Source organism: Protopterus annectens, chromosome 2.part0, assembly GCF_019279795.1.
Source record: "Protopterus annectens isolate FY-2018-M chromosome 2.part0, PAN1.0, whole genome shotgun sequence".
Lineage (NCBI taxonomy): Eukaryota > Metazoa > Chordata > Ceratodontiformes > Protopteridae > Protopterus > Protopterus annectens.
The window spans coordinates 702,449,531-702,462,777 of NC_056728.1; the positions used below are offsets into that span (position 1 = coordinate 702,449,531).

The 13,247-nt window shown below is 39.8% G+C and overlaps 1 protein-coding gene across 2 annotated transcripts in view; it reads left to right on the plus strand.

The window, feature by feature from the left end:
- SLC44A1 (solute carrier family 44 member 1) overlaps positions 1–13,247 on the plus strand; it is a 1,740,232-nt gene that overhangs the window by 882,949 nt on the left and 844,036 nt on the right. For both annotated transcript variants that reach the window (XM_044061029.1, XM_044061030.1), the window contains exon 8: positions 4,389–4,528. In XM_044061029.1, the coding sequence (XP_043916964.1) occupies positions 4,389–4,528 (140 nt within the window). The remainder of the gene's footprint in view (positions 1–4,388; positions 4,529–13,247) is intronic.

Genomic DNA, 13,247 nt, shown 5'->3' on the forward strand with positions numbered 1-13,247 from the left:
TTGCTGATGTGTTGCTTAAGTGGAAATGCCATAATTACATTTTTGAGTGGATGTTGCTTTAAGCGATCTCCCAATGTCTGCATATTGCATAATATGTATCATGGCATTGAGTTGGATTTTATTTCCTCTTATTAATCAAATGCATCTGTGAATGAGTTAATTATGTAAGTATAAATTTGTTTTTTGTCATTTTATATGTATGGTCTGATGAAGCCACTTACCTGGTGGTGAAAGCGCTAACCTTATTAAACGCAGTCTATTTTATTTGGAAGTCTGTGTGCATTGTGTATGAACGAAGGAGCCGTAATTCGTTCCACTGTTGGTATTTTATCTTTTTGGATTATCCTCCTGTTCCTATACAGTGGTTTGTTTATCCTTTGGGGGATTTGCCTGCTGTACTTGACTTGTTTTTTGGTCACCCACGGAAATATGGCTGATGGTGTGAATCAGAGTGACCTAGAGCTTAATTATAATCCACTTGAACCAGCGAGAAGTCAGAAACATGCAGGTCTGATGAATGTACTGGCAGGTGGTGATAACTTTTTGCTCATTGACTTTGCTAATGTTGAAAATGAACCAGACAGTGAAAGGCCCAGTTACGATCAAATTCATTTGCGATCTCTTGTCCATACTTTAGAAGATGATTTGTACAAGCTTAAACGACTACAACTTCAAAGGTTTCATTTTGAAGCGTGTCTACATTTTTGCATAGTACCTCGTGGCCTAAGAGTATTAAAAATGCCAGCATATGGCACACATTATCCTGAACTATTAGCCAAATGGCAGGACATTAATTTGGAAACTAGTACGAGTTACATGAGATTAATAAATTAATATTTTAAACCGGAAGAACAACAACTAAGAGAAGCGGTGGAAAAACAGCAAGATACCCTCTATAAGGGTTTCCCAGCCCCATTCATTGATCGAATGCTGGGTAATGTGATAAATAATGTTACAGCATATGAACGTAGAATGTCTACACACAAACGGAAGAACTTGGAGAGAGATTTGTCAGATTTTCGGAAGGGTCATGTTTTTTCGTAGCCCAGGTCTAGCAACAACCATGTGAATCAGCGTACTGAGGGATTAATCAATTTGGATGGAATAGAAACACGAGACACCATGCCTGTTGGGCTGGCCACATCAACTACACCTGCACATATCCAACTTGAGACCGGTACAAACAAGGGTGGACCTAGTATGTCTGGATTAGAATCATTAGCTTACACCTCTAATCGCCACATCATAGAAGAATCAGCTGAGATTCCACCTGCACATCAGATTGTAAGGAAGAAGACAAATATACAACCATCATCGCAGGTTTTTATGAAACACCCCCTACCCATTCGACAGAAGAAGGGGAGGGAACAGCAATGGTCGAGGAGCCGAGGAAGAATGAAAAGGAAAGAACAGTTTTCAGCAGACGACTATCCCACAATCAAAAACATGTGGCATCAGAAAGGTCCCTGATTTGGAATATTTCTAAAAAGATTTTAACTAAAGGTGAGGAGACTGTTATTTACAAAGGAATGTCTTTTATTCCAGCGCAAAGGTCTGACCTATCTGATACACTTATTGATATGAAACTTTTTATTATAAATGTCATGATCAAAATGTCTTTTTCTGACAACCAATCAATTGTTAATGCTGGTCATTCTTTTAAAAAATGTAGTAGCTATTTACCTACTAATCACCCAATTTTGGAAGCGTTCAGCAAAATTTGTGAGGATGAGTTATATGATACACTTGTGAGTGAACAACATGGGAGAGCATTTAATAACATGACTAGGGAAGAACATCAAGCACTGAGATCTTTACAAGCAGATAGATCAATAGTGATGCGCCCAGCAGATAAAGGGGGCATGGCGGTTATCATGGACAAAGAATTTTATTAAGGATCCATGAGAACCATGCCAGCAGATACCAACACATATAGAATACTCAGTAACACACAAGTGGATAGTATGATTAGGAGTATACGTATAAGTTTGAATGATTGTTTAGTCACTTACAATATCACGATAGAACTCAAGAATTATAAGTTATAAAGAATGATAAAAGCAGTCGTAGGAATGACTTAGAAGAAGCAAATTGGAAAATGAATGAATAGAACTGCCATTAATGTCTTATGCAGATGATTTAGTATTAATAGCAGCAAAATATGAATGAAAGAAATAATTGTAAAAAGAGACGTATTGTCAGGCAAAGTAAGTTTATATCTAAATAAATAAAAAAGTAAAGGATTTGAAGTTGTACTGCAGACTAGGGGAATTTGTTTTACAAGAAATGAGGTTAGTGCATTATGTCTGAGATTTGGAAAGTATCAGGCAAGGATAAAATAGAGATAAGTGCTTAAAAGTAAGAACATTGACAAAATGATGGAAGTTATTCTAGATATCTTTAAGAAGAAGGTGTATATGTTAAATCCATACATATTGGGGAACTCAGATTTAGGTGGTGTGTGTGAGTACATTTGCAAGTTATATGGGAAAAAGTTAAACATTTGTTTCATATGGGGTTTAAGTAAAAAGAGGAAAGTATATAATGAGAAAAATGGGGGTCTTAATTTAATAAAGCTGTTTTTTTTTGTCTTTGATGCACTTATTTTGGGTATTAAAAATGGTGCATGAAAAAGTAGTATAGCAATAGGAATGTCATTAAAATATGATTATTTATGGGAAGAAATAAAGTACAAGAAAAATGTGAAGGTATAGAAGGTAAAAAATATAAAAATAAGGTAAAGATATGCAAATGGGGTTGAATGATATCAAAACTGATAGAAGAAGTTGGTGCAAAAAGTAATGTTTTTTGTATTTTATGAGAAAACGTAGGAAAAAGAGATTTGAATTTTGGGGGAGGGGATATGGAGATTTATGTTGAACAAGCTACCTGTAAAAGGCAATATGAAATATAAGGTATTTGAAGAAAGGCTGTGCAGCGTATGGAAAGTTTAAATGTCACGTTTTTCACCTGTAAAAAGTGAGTTTTTGGAATGGTTTCAGAGAGACTTATAAATGTTAAGGATTCGACAATATGGACATGAACATGATATTAATTGGGAAATACAAAAAAGAAAAAAGTTAGAAATAGATAAATTGATAAGGTTTTATTTATGACAATAGTGTTTCTGAAAATGATGTCAAAGAAATGTAAAATAACGGTGGCTGTGGCTGAAGGGATGGGAGGGTAATTGGTGATGTATTTAACAAGAAAGTTTGTGATATGATGTAAGAAGTGAGTAACTTGAAAAAAATGAGCCCTACTATTTTTGATATGTGCCATGAGATCTTTTGCATCCATATGAACTACCAAAGTTAGGAACTCTGTTTAAGGTTTAATGGTGTGTAATACTAATGCTCTCCACCTAGTCCCAGAATTCTGTACAGTATCTCTATACATTGTGTAAGCACAGGTGTTTGGCTACAATGTGTTACAACCAGTTTCAAACACACAAGAATACAGAAGCATTATTTAAAGCTCATTTTATTGTACTCTGCCCTTGGCTGAGCCTGCAGTGGTCCAGCTGCATCAGTGCTCAACCCAAAAAAAAATTAAAACTAAAATAAATGAACATAGTCTTGACTCTCTCTCATTTCAGATGTAAGGTCACCTCCTATGCAGGTATGGAGGATTGTTTTTTTTTTTCTTTATAACATCTTGGTACATCCCATATATCTGTCATGGACTGCTCTGGACATTATTCCCCACTTTGAGTCTTCCCTTCAAACTTGGCCATTTGGTGTCATGCAGCACCCACACTGGCTGGCTGTAGATTGTGGTTCAGATGACATGTGCCAGCAATATGCAGTGTGATGACTATCAAGGGAAAGTTTGTAAGTTGGCTTCTTTTAGGCTTTCTGGAAGTCAGATATTACAGAGTGTCTGGATTTTGTTTGGCCATGTGATTTCCAGGTCTGTTCCTCAGACCAGCCACCCAGGATAATTAGCTTGGGACTCCATCCTATCACTTAACAAAGCAGTTACAAAAGATGTGTACTTACGATGGTGCAACGTCTTGGAAAATTCAGTCTTCATTAACCCACCCTTGGGAGGAGGAAGGTTCGTTGCACATTTCCTTTATCTTGTTTTCATTTGGTTTGATCAGGAACTGGGAAATAGGGAGTGAAGCTGTGTGCCATGGAATGGGAGGTCCATACTTAGCCTGGAAAGTTTGCATCTGTTGAGCTGAGAGGCACTGCACACTAAGTCCTCTCTATTAATAAAGCTCAAATTTTCCAAACAAATCTAACATTGTGGTAAGTATATAATTTGTTTATGATGAGTACATCACACAGCTGTACTTTTAACGCAAGCATGGATATAGTCTATTTCTAACTTTTAAGCCTTCAGTGTTATACATTTTTTTTCTTTTGTGGTGTTGCTCTTAGGTGGAACCGGTGTGTTGTGGTGGCTTTATGCTAGCCATAGACAATCCCTTGATGAATCTTTGCCACCCAGTGAACTTCAGATAGCCAAAGATAATGTCTATGCTCTGATGGTATATGCTATTGCTGCTACTGTTTTCACGGTAAGTCCCTATGTCTGTCTAATAAATTAGAGATTTTTACCCCCTTCATTTGCAAATAAGCAATGTCTAGCATTAAATGCCTCAATCTTCAGTTGTACATTGTCTGTACCTATTAGTACTAGCCTGTGGGGAATGTGTGCTTCTGAGAAAGAGTGGAAATTATTTTTTGCAGGAAGGTGTTGCTGTTTATTAAACGTTCTTTCATTTTTGTTAAGGTTTTATTTTATTGTACACTAGTTGTGCTGCTGTATATCCACATATTTTCTATATGATTTCTTTGGAATCTAGGGATTTGAACATAGGTATTCAGGTAAGTAATTTAAATGAAATACAGAATCAGTGGTGAAACATTTTACCAAACAAATATTGAAGCCGATTTTATGTTCCCAATGTCTGAGCTAGTTTCAGGGAAAGCAAGTGTGGTTTGTGTGTGTAATGTTGGATTGGAATGCCATACTAGAGGCCTGCAGTGCAGGCGTTAAAGGATAGCTACATCCTGAGCAGAACATTTCCTCTTCCAGGAGTATATTTTCTTTCCTAGAAAATGATTTCTACACTGACTTGTATCAGTAAAACACTGCAGTTTCTCCCCTTCCATGACATTTCTGTGCAATCCTGCTTTCCTGAGACATGTTGGGTTTAGATAACATTTCACAACTCTTTCTTTAGGACTTTGTCTTCCTGGCCCAAAAACTCTTGCATCAAGATGTTTACAGCTGCTTGTTCTTTCTGTAATACTGCAGTCATAAACTTGATGAGTTTGAGATTCACATCTCTCCTACTGTATACTTTACTTTATAAGCTGTTTCCCTCCCACTAAGGCACAGTTTGGGGAATTTGTGGCCATTTATTGTTCTGTGTCAAAGTGCAGTTTGAGGCTTTTTAGTTTTCAAGGATATTCTTCATACTGTTTTATCAAGAAACTCCTTATGGATCTCTGCAAGGCATGAATTAGACTATACATGGAATAAAGTTGTTTTATTCATACTGAGTTGGTGGCGTAAGAATTTAAAAGGGTCCAAAAGTGCTTAAGAAAATTACTCCTTCACACCTGTGGTGCCTGTTTTGTATCCTTCCTTTTAACATCAGTGTTCCTTTTGGCGTCATGGTGATTTTGGGTGCTGGATCCCTTTACTAAATGCTTACTGACTAATAATAAGTGGCATACAAAAGTGCAAGGTGTAAGAAATGAAGTGGCACAGTTTGTTAATCTAGGATGCATTGCATTTGAATAAAGTAACCACTGATTTAAGTTGGTCCTGTCTGTACACTGTAAATGGATGGACTGGTTGCAGAAAACAGCCTGTCTCAGCAATAACAAGGAAATATTTTACTAGCTCAAAGACCTGCCCTTACCCATCATATCTCTTCCTTAATCTGGTTGCCACCATCAGCGCATCAGAGTGATCTGGACCTAGCTGAAGCATAAGAGAGGGAATTCTTCATGATGCCCTTCTATGTCACTGTTGCAGTATTCCTTTACAGTAGGGATCCCTTGCTTAGGTCATCCCAACCTCCAACCAGTGTACCAAAGCCTTAGGTTCATACATCATACGTATGCCCCACACACATGGTATAGGGCATAAAGGTGATGTACGAATGTACCATCTTCAGAGCTTCTTTGCCGCCAGTCCGAACGCCATCTTTGATCATCAGTCTGAATGCTCATTCCGTTGCTGGTTCACTAAGCCATTTCAGTTAAGTGCCCTGTTGGGGTTTTTTGATCTTATCTTTTGTATTGTTGCTTGTGGGGTTTCATGCCATCTAAGAAGGGTAAATGCCAGTGTGGGAGACAAATTCCCCATAAAGGCCTTCACAGGTGGTGCTTATTTTATCTTAGCGCTTTCCACAACTGAATGTCCTGTTCAGTTTGTCAGGCCTTTGTTCCTGACTCTCTCTGTAGTCAGCTTTCTTCTTTGGCCTTTGTATTTGGAGAACCAGCATCTTAAGCTTTTAGCTAAAGACATGATGGAAGGAACTTCCCGTTCCGAGGGACAGAAGTAATTGAAGAAGAAGGCCAAGAAGTCTAGGTCTGATTCTTTTGTTGTGCAACCACCGCTGAACGTCTCTCCCGAGGTTAGTGAAAGCCCATAGGATCGCCCGGTTCTGCCATTGAATTCTTCTACCACAACTGTTTCAGAGGCGAGCATGGCTACAACCTTGTGCACATCCTTCGAGGCCTTGCAGACATCTGCTTCCTACATTTACGGGGAGCCACGGCTAATTATTTCCAAGGGGCCTGGGAGTGTTCCTCAGATTTTGGTCAAGTAGGAAGTCCCAACTACTACTACTGAATGTCGTCCAGGATCGAAGCCTTCTAAGTTTTATAAGATGGCAACCCCTTGAAGAAAAAGCAAAAAGCTAAAGCTCCTAAGGACCCGGCAGAAGTTCATCAGGGAATTGTTCAATGCTTTGATGGCTTTGAAACTTCCTCAGGGAGTCTCTGTTCCAACACCTCCTGGGTCCTCCACTCCCCGTAAAAGACCCAAGGAACAGGATTCCTCTGTGGAGGAGGTGGATTCAGATGAGGAATCCCTTGCTTAGTCATCTCAGATTCCCTCTCCTTTAGACTATGAGTCTGAGGAAGAAGAATCTACTAGTTCTGACACCCTTTCGCTGAAATTTCTTTTGGATGCACAATCTCCAGAATTAAGAGTTTTTTAAATGGGATTGTGCCCTGGTTTCTGAGGTACAAAAGAGGTATTACAAACTCCTGCATGTCGACTCTGTGAGACCTTCTGCTGTTCATCCTGTTTTGGCTGCTTTGTTGGATGCATTTTCTACTGCATGTAAGGCTCCTGATTCCCAGCCCCTTGTCCCCAAGAAACCCGGTAGGTTTTATAGGTTACCTGAGGACTATAAATTTCTATGTAGGTGTCCTTATGCTGACCCTTCTGTGGTTTCTGTGGCATCTGACAAGCCATCTCAGTTGCTGCCTTCTACTAAGTTACTTCCTTTGATAAAGATAGCATAGTTATGGAAAGGCTAGGTAAGAAGGTTTGTACCACTGCTACCTTGGCTTTTAGGGCGGTCAGTTGTCAGATCCATATGTCCAGATACATTCTGGCTCTTCTCTGCCAGGACTGTCAGGTAATTTCTGATCTCCCAGACTTTAAATGGAAGAACTTTGCTCTTTCTCTGTTAGGGTCTTCATCCCAGGTGGCTTGACATTCCATTAAGTGTAGTTATGATGCAGCAGATGCTTCTAATAGGGATGCTGCCTTTGGTTCTGTGTTGAGGAGATATTCCTGGCTTCAACATTTGCCTGATATTAAGGCTATGTTGATGGGTCCTCTGGACAACAGAAACTAACTTGGTGAAGCTGCTGATGATTTAAGTCTTTTCAGGGTAAGGGCAAGGCCTTGCAGGAAGTTAACCATGTTTTTGTTTCTCAGAGAAATTGCCCTAATAAGCCATCCTTTCTTCGTAGGTACTCTTACCCTCCCCCCAAGGATAAGAAGGGTGGGAAGCAGGCTCCTCCTGCTAAAGCTGCTCACACGTCTGTGCCACTGAAGTCTCCTTTCCTGACAAATCAGGTGCTGTTTGACTGTCCTGTTCATCTCAGCCACATTCCTCTTTCTCTTTCTCTTCTGGGTTCTGTCCATTGTCTTTCTAGGGTATTTCATGATCTGTAAATCTCTTCCCTGTTTTATGGGCATTTCTCAGCTCCCTCAGGAACAGTTGCCTTTCTTTCCAGAGGTGCTTTGGGATCTCTTGACTAGGGGAACTGTGCAGGAAGTTCCAGTTTCCCAAAGATTGAAGGGGTTTTACTCCAGAATGTTTTTGGTGCCCAGGAAATTGAGCACTTGGAGACCTATTCTGGATCTGTCTCGTCTAAACACTTTTCTGAAGGTTCCCTGTTTTCAAATGTTGTCCCTTCAGACTTTGTTCACTCTTCTGCTTTCTCAAGCTTATCTAGTGTCGCTAGACCTGAAGGATGCTTATCTTCATATCCAGATTCATCACCTTTTCAGAACGTTTTTACATTTCTCTATTGCTTCCTGGCATTTCAGTTCTCTGCTTTGCCCTTTGGCCTTTCTACTGGCCCAAGAATATTCACCAAATGCCTCACTCCTGTGATTGCTTTTCGCAGACTAAGGGGGAATCCAAGTCTTTCCCTACTTGGATAACCTCCTGTTTCAGGATTCCTCTCCAGAGACTGTGTTGTAAAATCTTCATTTTGCTATTTCACTTCTACTGAGCCTAGGGTTCACTATAAATTTCAAAAAGTCCTTTCTGACTCCTTCTCAGGATCATGGCTTTCTGGGTACATGATCCAGAGTGTTCCTATGCTGGCATCCCTGCCTCCTCCCAATGCCCAAAGTCTCATCTCCTTTTTTCAGTCCCTTCTTCCTCTGACTTCAATAATAGCAAATTAATTTCTGAGTGCTCTGAGGTTCATGGCTTCCACCATTCCTGTGCTCCCTTTTGCCAAACTCCACATGAGAAAACTTCAGTGGTTTCTAAAGTCAGTTTAGCTTCAGCATTTCCATCCCCTCAAATTTTTAGTTCTTCTTCTTCCCAAGCAGGAACTTCACTGGTGGATTCAGCAGTTGACTCTCAGTCCAGGGCTCCCTTTTCATCCACCTCTTCTCTCTCTCAGGAGCTGTTCACAGACTTTTCAGATGTGGGATGAGGAGCAGCTTTCAGCTCCCTAAAGGTGCAGGGTGTCTAGTCGCCTCATTAACAGAAAGACCTCATCAGCGTCAAGGAAATGAGAGCTGTTCTGCATGCTTTTCAGGCCTTTCAATCCTCTCTTCTTCCCAGTACAATACCACGGTGATGTGGTATGTCAACAAATGGGACAAGGTCTTATCTTTGCCGGTTGGCACTCTTAGTGTGGGAACTAGCTGTCCAGTATCAAGTGCCTCTTGAGGCAGTTTGCTTTCCTTCAGGTCCATGCATTATGGCAGACTGTCTGAGCAGGTCCATAACTCAATCCCACGAATGGATGCTTCACAGGGATGTGTTTCTGGGTATTGTCTACCAGTGAGATATTCCTCAAATGGATCTTTTTTCCTCCCCTCTGTACAAACAGCTTCCTCTGTTTTGTGCCAGAGTCCCAGGTCATCTGGCTTGGAAGATGGACACCCTCTCTCTTTCTTGGAAGGGGATGTTTCTTTATGCTTTCTCCCCACTTCCCCTCATTCCAAAAGTCCTGTTCAAAATACAGCAGGATGGTCCCAAAATCTTACTGGTGACTCCCTTTTGGCCGAGACAACATCTCTTCTGTCATCTGCATTTAGTCAAGGGCAGTTATCACAAGTTACTTCACAGGGTGGACCTACTCACACAGGACAAGGGATCTCTCATCCATCCCCACCTGTCCACTCCTCAACTGACACTGTGGGTGATAGAATTTTGTTTCCACAGACACCATTTTTCTGAGGATGTGCTTAGGGTCCTGCAGGAGGCTAGGAAATCCTACTTATCCAAATGGAAGAGGTTTTCTGTTTGGTGTCTTTCTCATAGTGTAGATCCACTTTCTGTGGATGTTCCTTTGGTTCACCTGTGTGAACTGCGCAATGCTGGGTTGGCTTATTTTTCTGTTAAAGCCCACTTATCGGCTATTTCTGCTTGTCTGCCTTTATCACCCTCTTTAGCTTCTAGATTTGAAGTTAAGCAATTCCTTAAAGGCATCCTGCAATTTTGCCTCTCAGGAAACCTGTTCCTTCTCCCCGGGATCTTAATTTTGTTTAGAAAAATTGACCCATGCACCTTTTGAGCCTGCAGCTTTAGCTTCCTTGCAACACTGCTCTGTGGAAGACTGTTCTGTTAGCCCTTACTTCTGCCAGATGGGTGTCCTAGCTTCAAGCCCTTATGTTTTGTCCTCCTTTTTTGGTGTTTCATAAGAACAAGGGTATCCCTTCGTACTAATCCTTTTATGCCTGCGGTGTTCTTAATCTATTCATTTGTCCACTTTTTTTTCCCTTCTAGACAATCTGCCAGTGAGAACGTGCTCCATACGTTGGATGTGCATAGACAATTCAGATTTTATTTTGATAAGACTAAGACTTTTCATAAATCTGATCTGATCAGCTCTTTGTTTCTTTCCATCCTAGGTCCTAAGGACTGGCTGTGTCAAAGCAAACTGTTTCTTGGATTTCTAAAGCCTTTTCGTTTTGTTATTCTTTTCATGGTAAGAGCCTTCCTTCTTCCATTAAGGCTCATTCTACTAGAACTGTGACTTTTCTGGTGCTTTTTTTCAAGGGTTTGGATACTAATTCTATTGTTGAGGCAGCTACCTGGACATCTGTGCATACATTTACCAAGCACTGCAAGTTAGATGGAATTTCCAGAGCTAGGGCTGGTTTTGCTAGGGCCGTACTTCATGGTTGCTGGTCCTTCCTCCTCCCTCTCTTCTTCCTGAGCTTTGGCATTTTCCCATCTGTAACAAATGCTTCAGCTGTGAAATGGAAGGACAAAATACAGTTGTATAAGATCTTAGTGTCACAGTAGATGCCTTTCTATTCACTGTTGCAGTATTCACTCCCTCCCTCTTCCCCCTGGTCATTTTCTCTTGTGGATGCACTGATTACCTCTTTTATCCTTGGACTGGCGTTCCTACTGGGGCTGTCAGTTCTTAGGATGGCACCTCCACATGTCATCTTTATGCCCTATGCTATGCAAGGATCATGTGTGTGACATACGGCGTACCTTAAAGCAACCTAAAGGCGTTCCATGGAAAAATTACTTAAAAACAACAAAACTAAGGCTGCGTGAAAACGGAATGGCCAGTGAAAATCATAAATGTTTATTACAAACAGATAAGCTCTTTCGTCCACTTATTTCTGTGAACTTCATCAGATAAAAGACCACATTATTCATTTTCTTTAATTATCATTACTAATTAAAACTGAAAGCTATGTTGAAGTAATGTTCTGGTAATGGCGGTGTCTGGAAAAATTGCTTTTGTTCATAACATGTTCTGATATTGAAAATAATTTTTAATTGGATATATTTCCAGTTTTTTTAAGTCCAACATTTAGGATATGGTCGAGGGAGGTTTTAAAAAGAAAGGGGTATTTATTTATTTAAGAGGAATATTGTTTTTAATGTGAATAATCTAACTTCTTTTCTTAGAAAAGTTTTAAGAACTATAGTATACATTTGTTAAGGTTAAACATGTTTATTTATGTTGAGGTTTAGAGGATATATTTAGTCTTAAGGGATGTATGAATTGCAGCCCCTTGTAGGCACAGAAGGGGAAATTACATCATTTTTGTTTTAATTGGTAATGATATTTAAAGAACTTGAATAATGTGGTATTTTATCTGATGAAGTTCACAGAAGTAATTGGACAAAATTGCTTATCTGTTTGTTTGTAATAAACTAGTGATTTGTAATTTTTACCAGCCATTCTGTTTTCTTGCAGCTTTAGTTTTGTTGTTTTTAACCTAAAGGCGTTGGTATACTGACTGGATGTCGGGCTGCTCTTGGCACGTGATCCGTATTGTAATGAATACTGCAGCAGTCAAGAGGAGGACATCTACTGTTATGGTAAGATCTTATACAACTGTACTTTCTTTCTGGGGCTTTTCAGTTCTGAGGCTGGTACTTCACCTTTTTGCTTTATGTCATGCATGGAGTGCATACGTGCAACATTTTTATTTATTTTACATTTGGTTACGGGGAAAATCAGACTGGACACAAGTCCTTTTTCAGCAGAGGTCCAGGAGAAAACCTCCACATATAACATAAGATTAGCAAGTACAATTTCATAGGTACAGGATAACACTGTACATTTTACATCAAAGAAAACAAGGATAATAACACTTAAGATTGTACATAAGACATCCCTATTTCAACCTGTGGCTTTGGTCTACTGTCTGGACGTCGGGCTGCTATAGGCAAGGGGATCCCTACTGTAAGGAATACTGCAACAGTGAATTGAAGGACATGTTACATTAAGATTTTACACAGCTCTGCTTTTTCCAGCTACATAAGTTGTTTACATTTTTAAAAAGCCTTCTAAAATACTCTAATACAGTCACAATTCTACCCAGACAGTTTTCGTAAGAACAGATAGAGAAGCAGTTGTAACTAGTTTGTTTGGCAGTTGTGACTTGTTGGCATATCAGGGACAAAGTCCACTGGCTTTAAAAAATGCCACCAGTGCAAGTATAAGATTCCTCCCCAAGACCAACATGAACTGTGCACCATATTTCTTGCGCTCCCCCCAAGACCCACATGAACTTTACATTGTGTATCTTGGGGTTGGACATCTTGACACATTGTGCGCCATTTGCAAAAATATTTGTGTTAGGATCCTGCTAGATCAAAGAAATAAGTTTGTAATAAAAGTGTTTACTTAAGAGCAACCATGTTAAAGAAAAATGGATTTGAGAAAGTGGAAAAAAGAAAAAGACAATTGAGGATACAGCACAACCAGATCTGATGTCATTTTCATTCATTCCTCAACTGTTGGGTTCACATCTGACCCTCGGATCTTACTTTGCTGCTGCTTCTAGCTCGTGGGACACTGAAACACTCAAGCTCCTCCATTACCTATAATGCCAATGTCACATAACTTGCCTCAGATCTCATTTACTGCCTTAGCGCATGTTATGGTGATTTTTATTTTTCTTATGAATTACAATTTTTCGGGTTCTATATTAGAAGCACAAAACTGCTTTTGAGCGAAAATGTAAAGAGTGACACACATTCATCGAACCGTATTTAAGCGATTCGATGAATGTCACAGGGCAAGGAGGTAGTT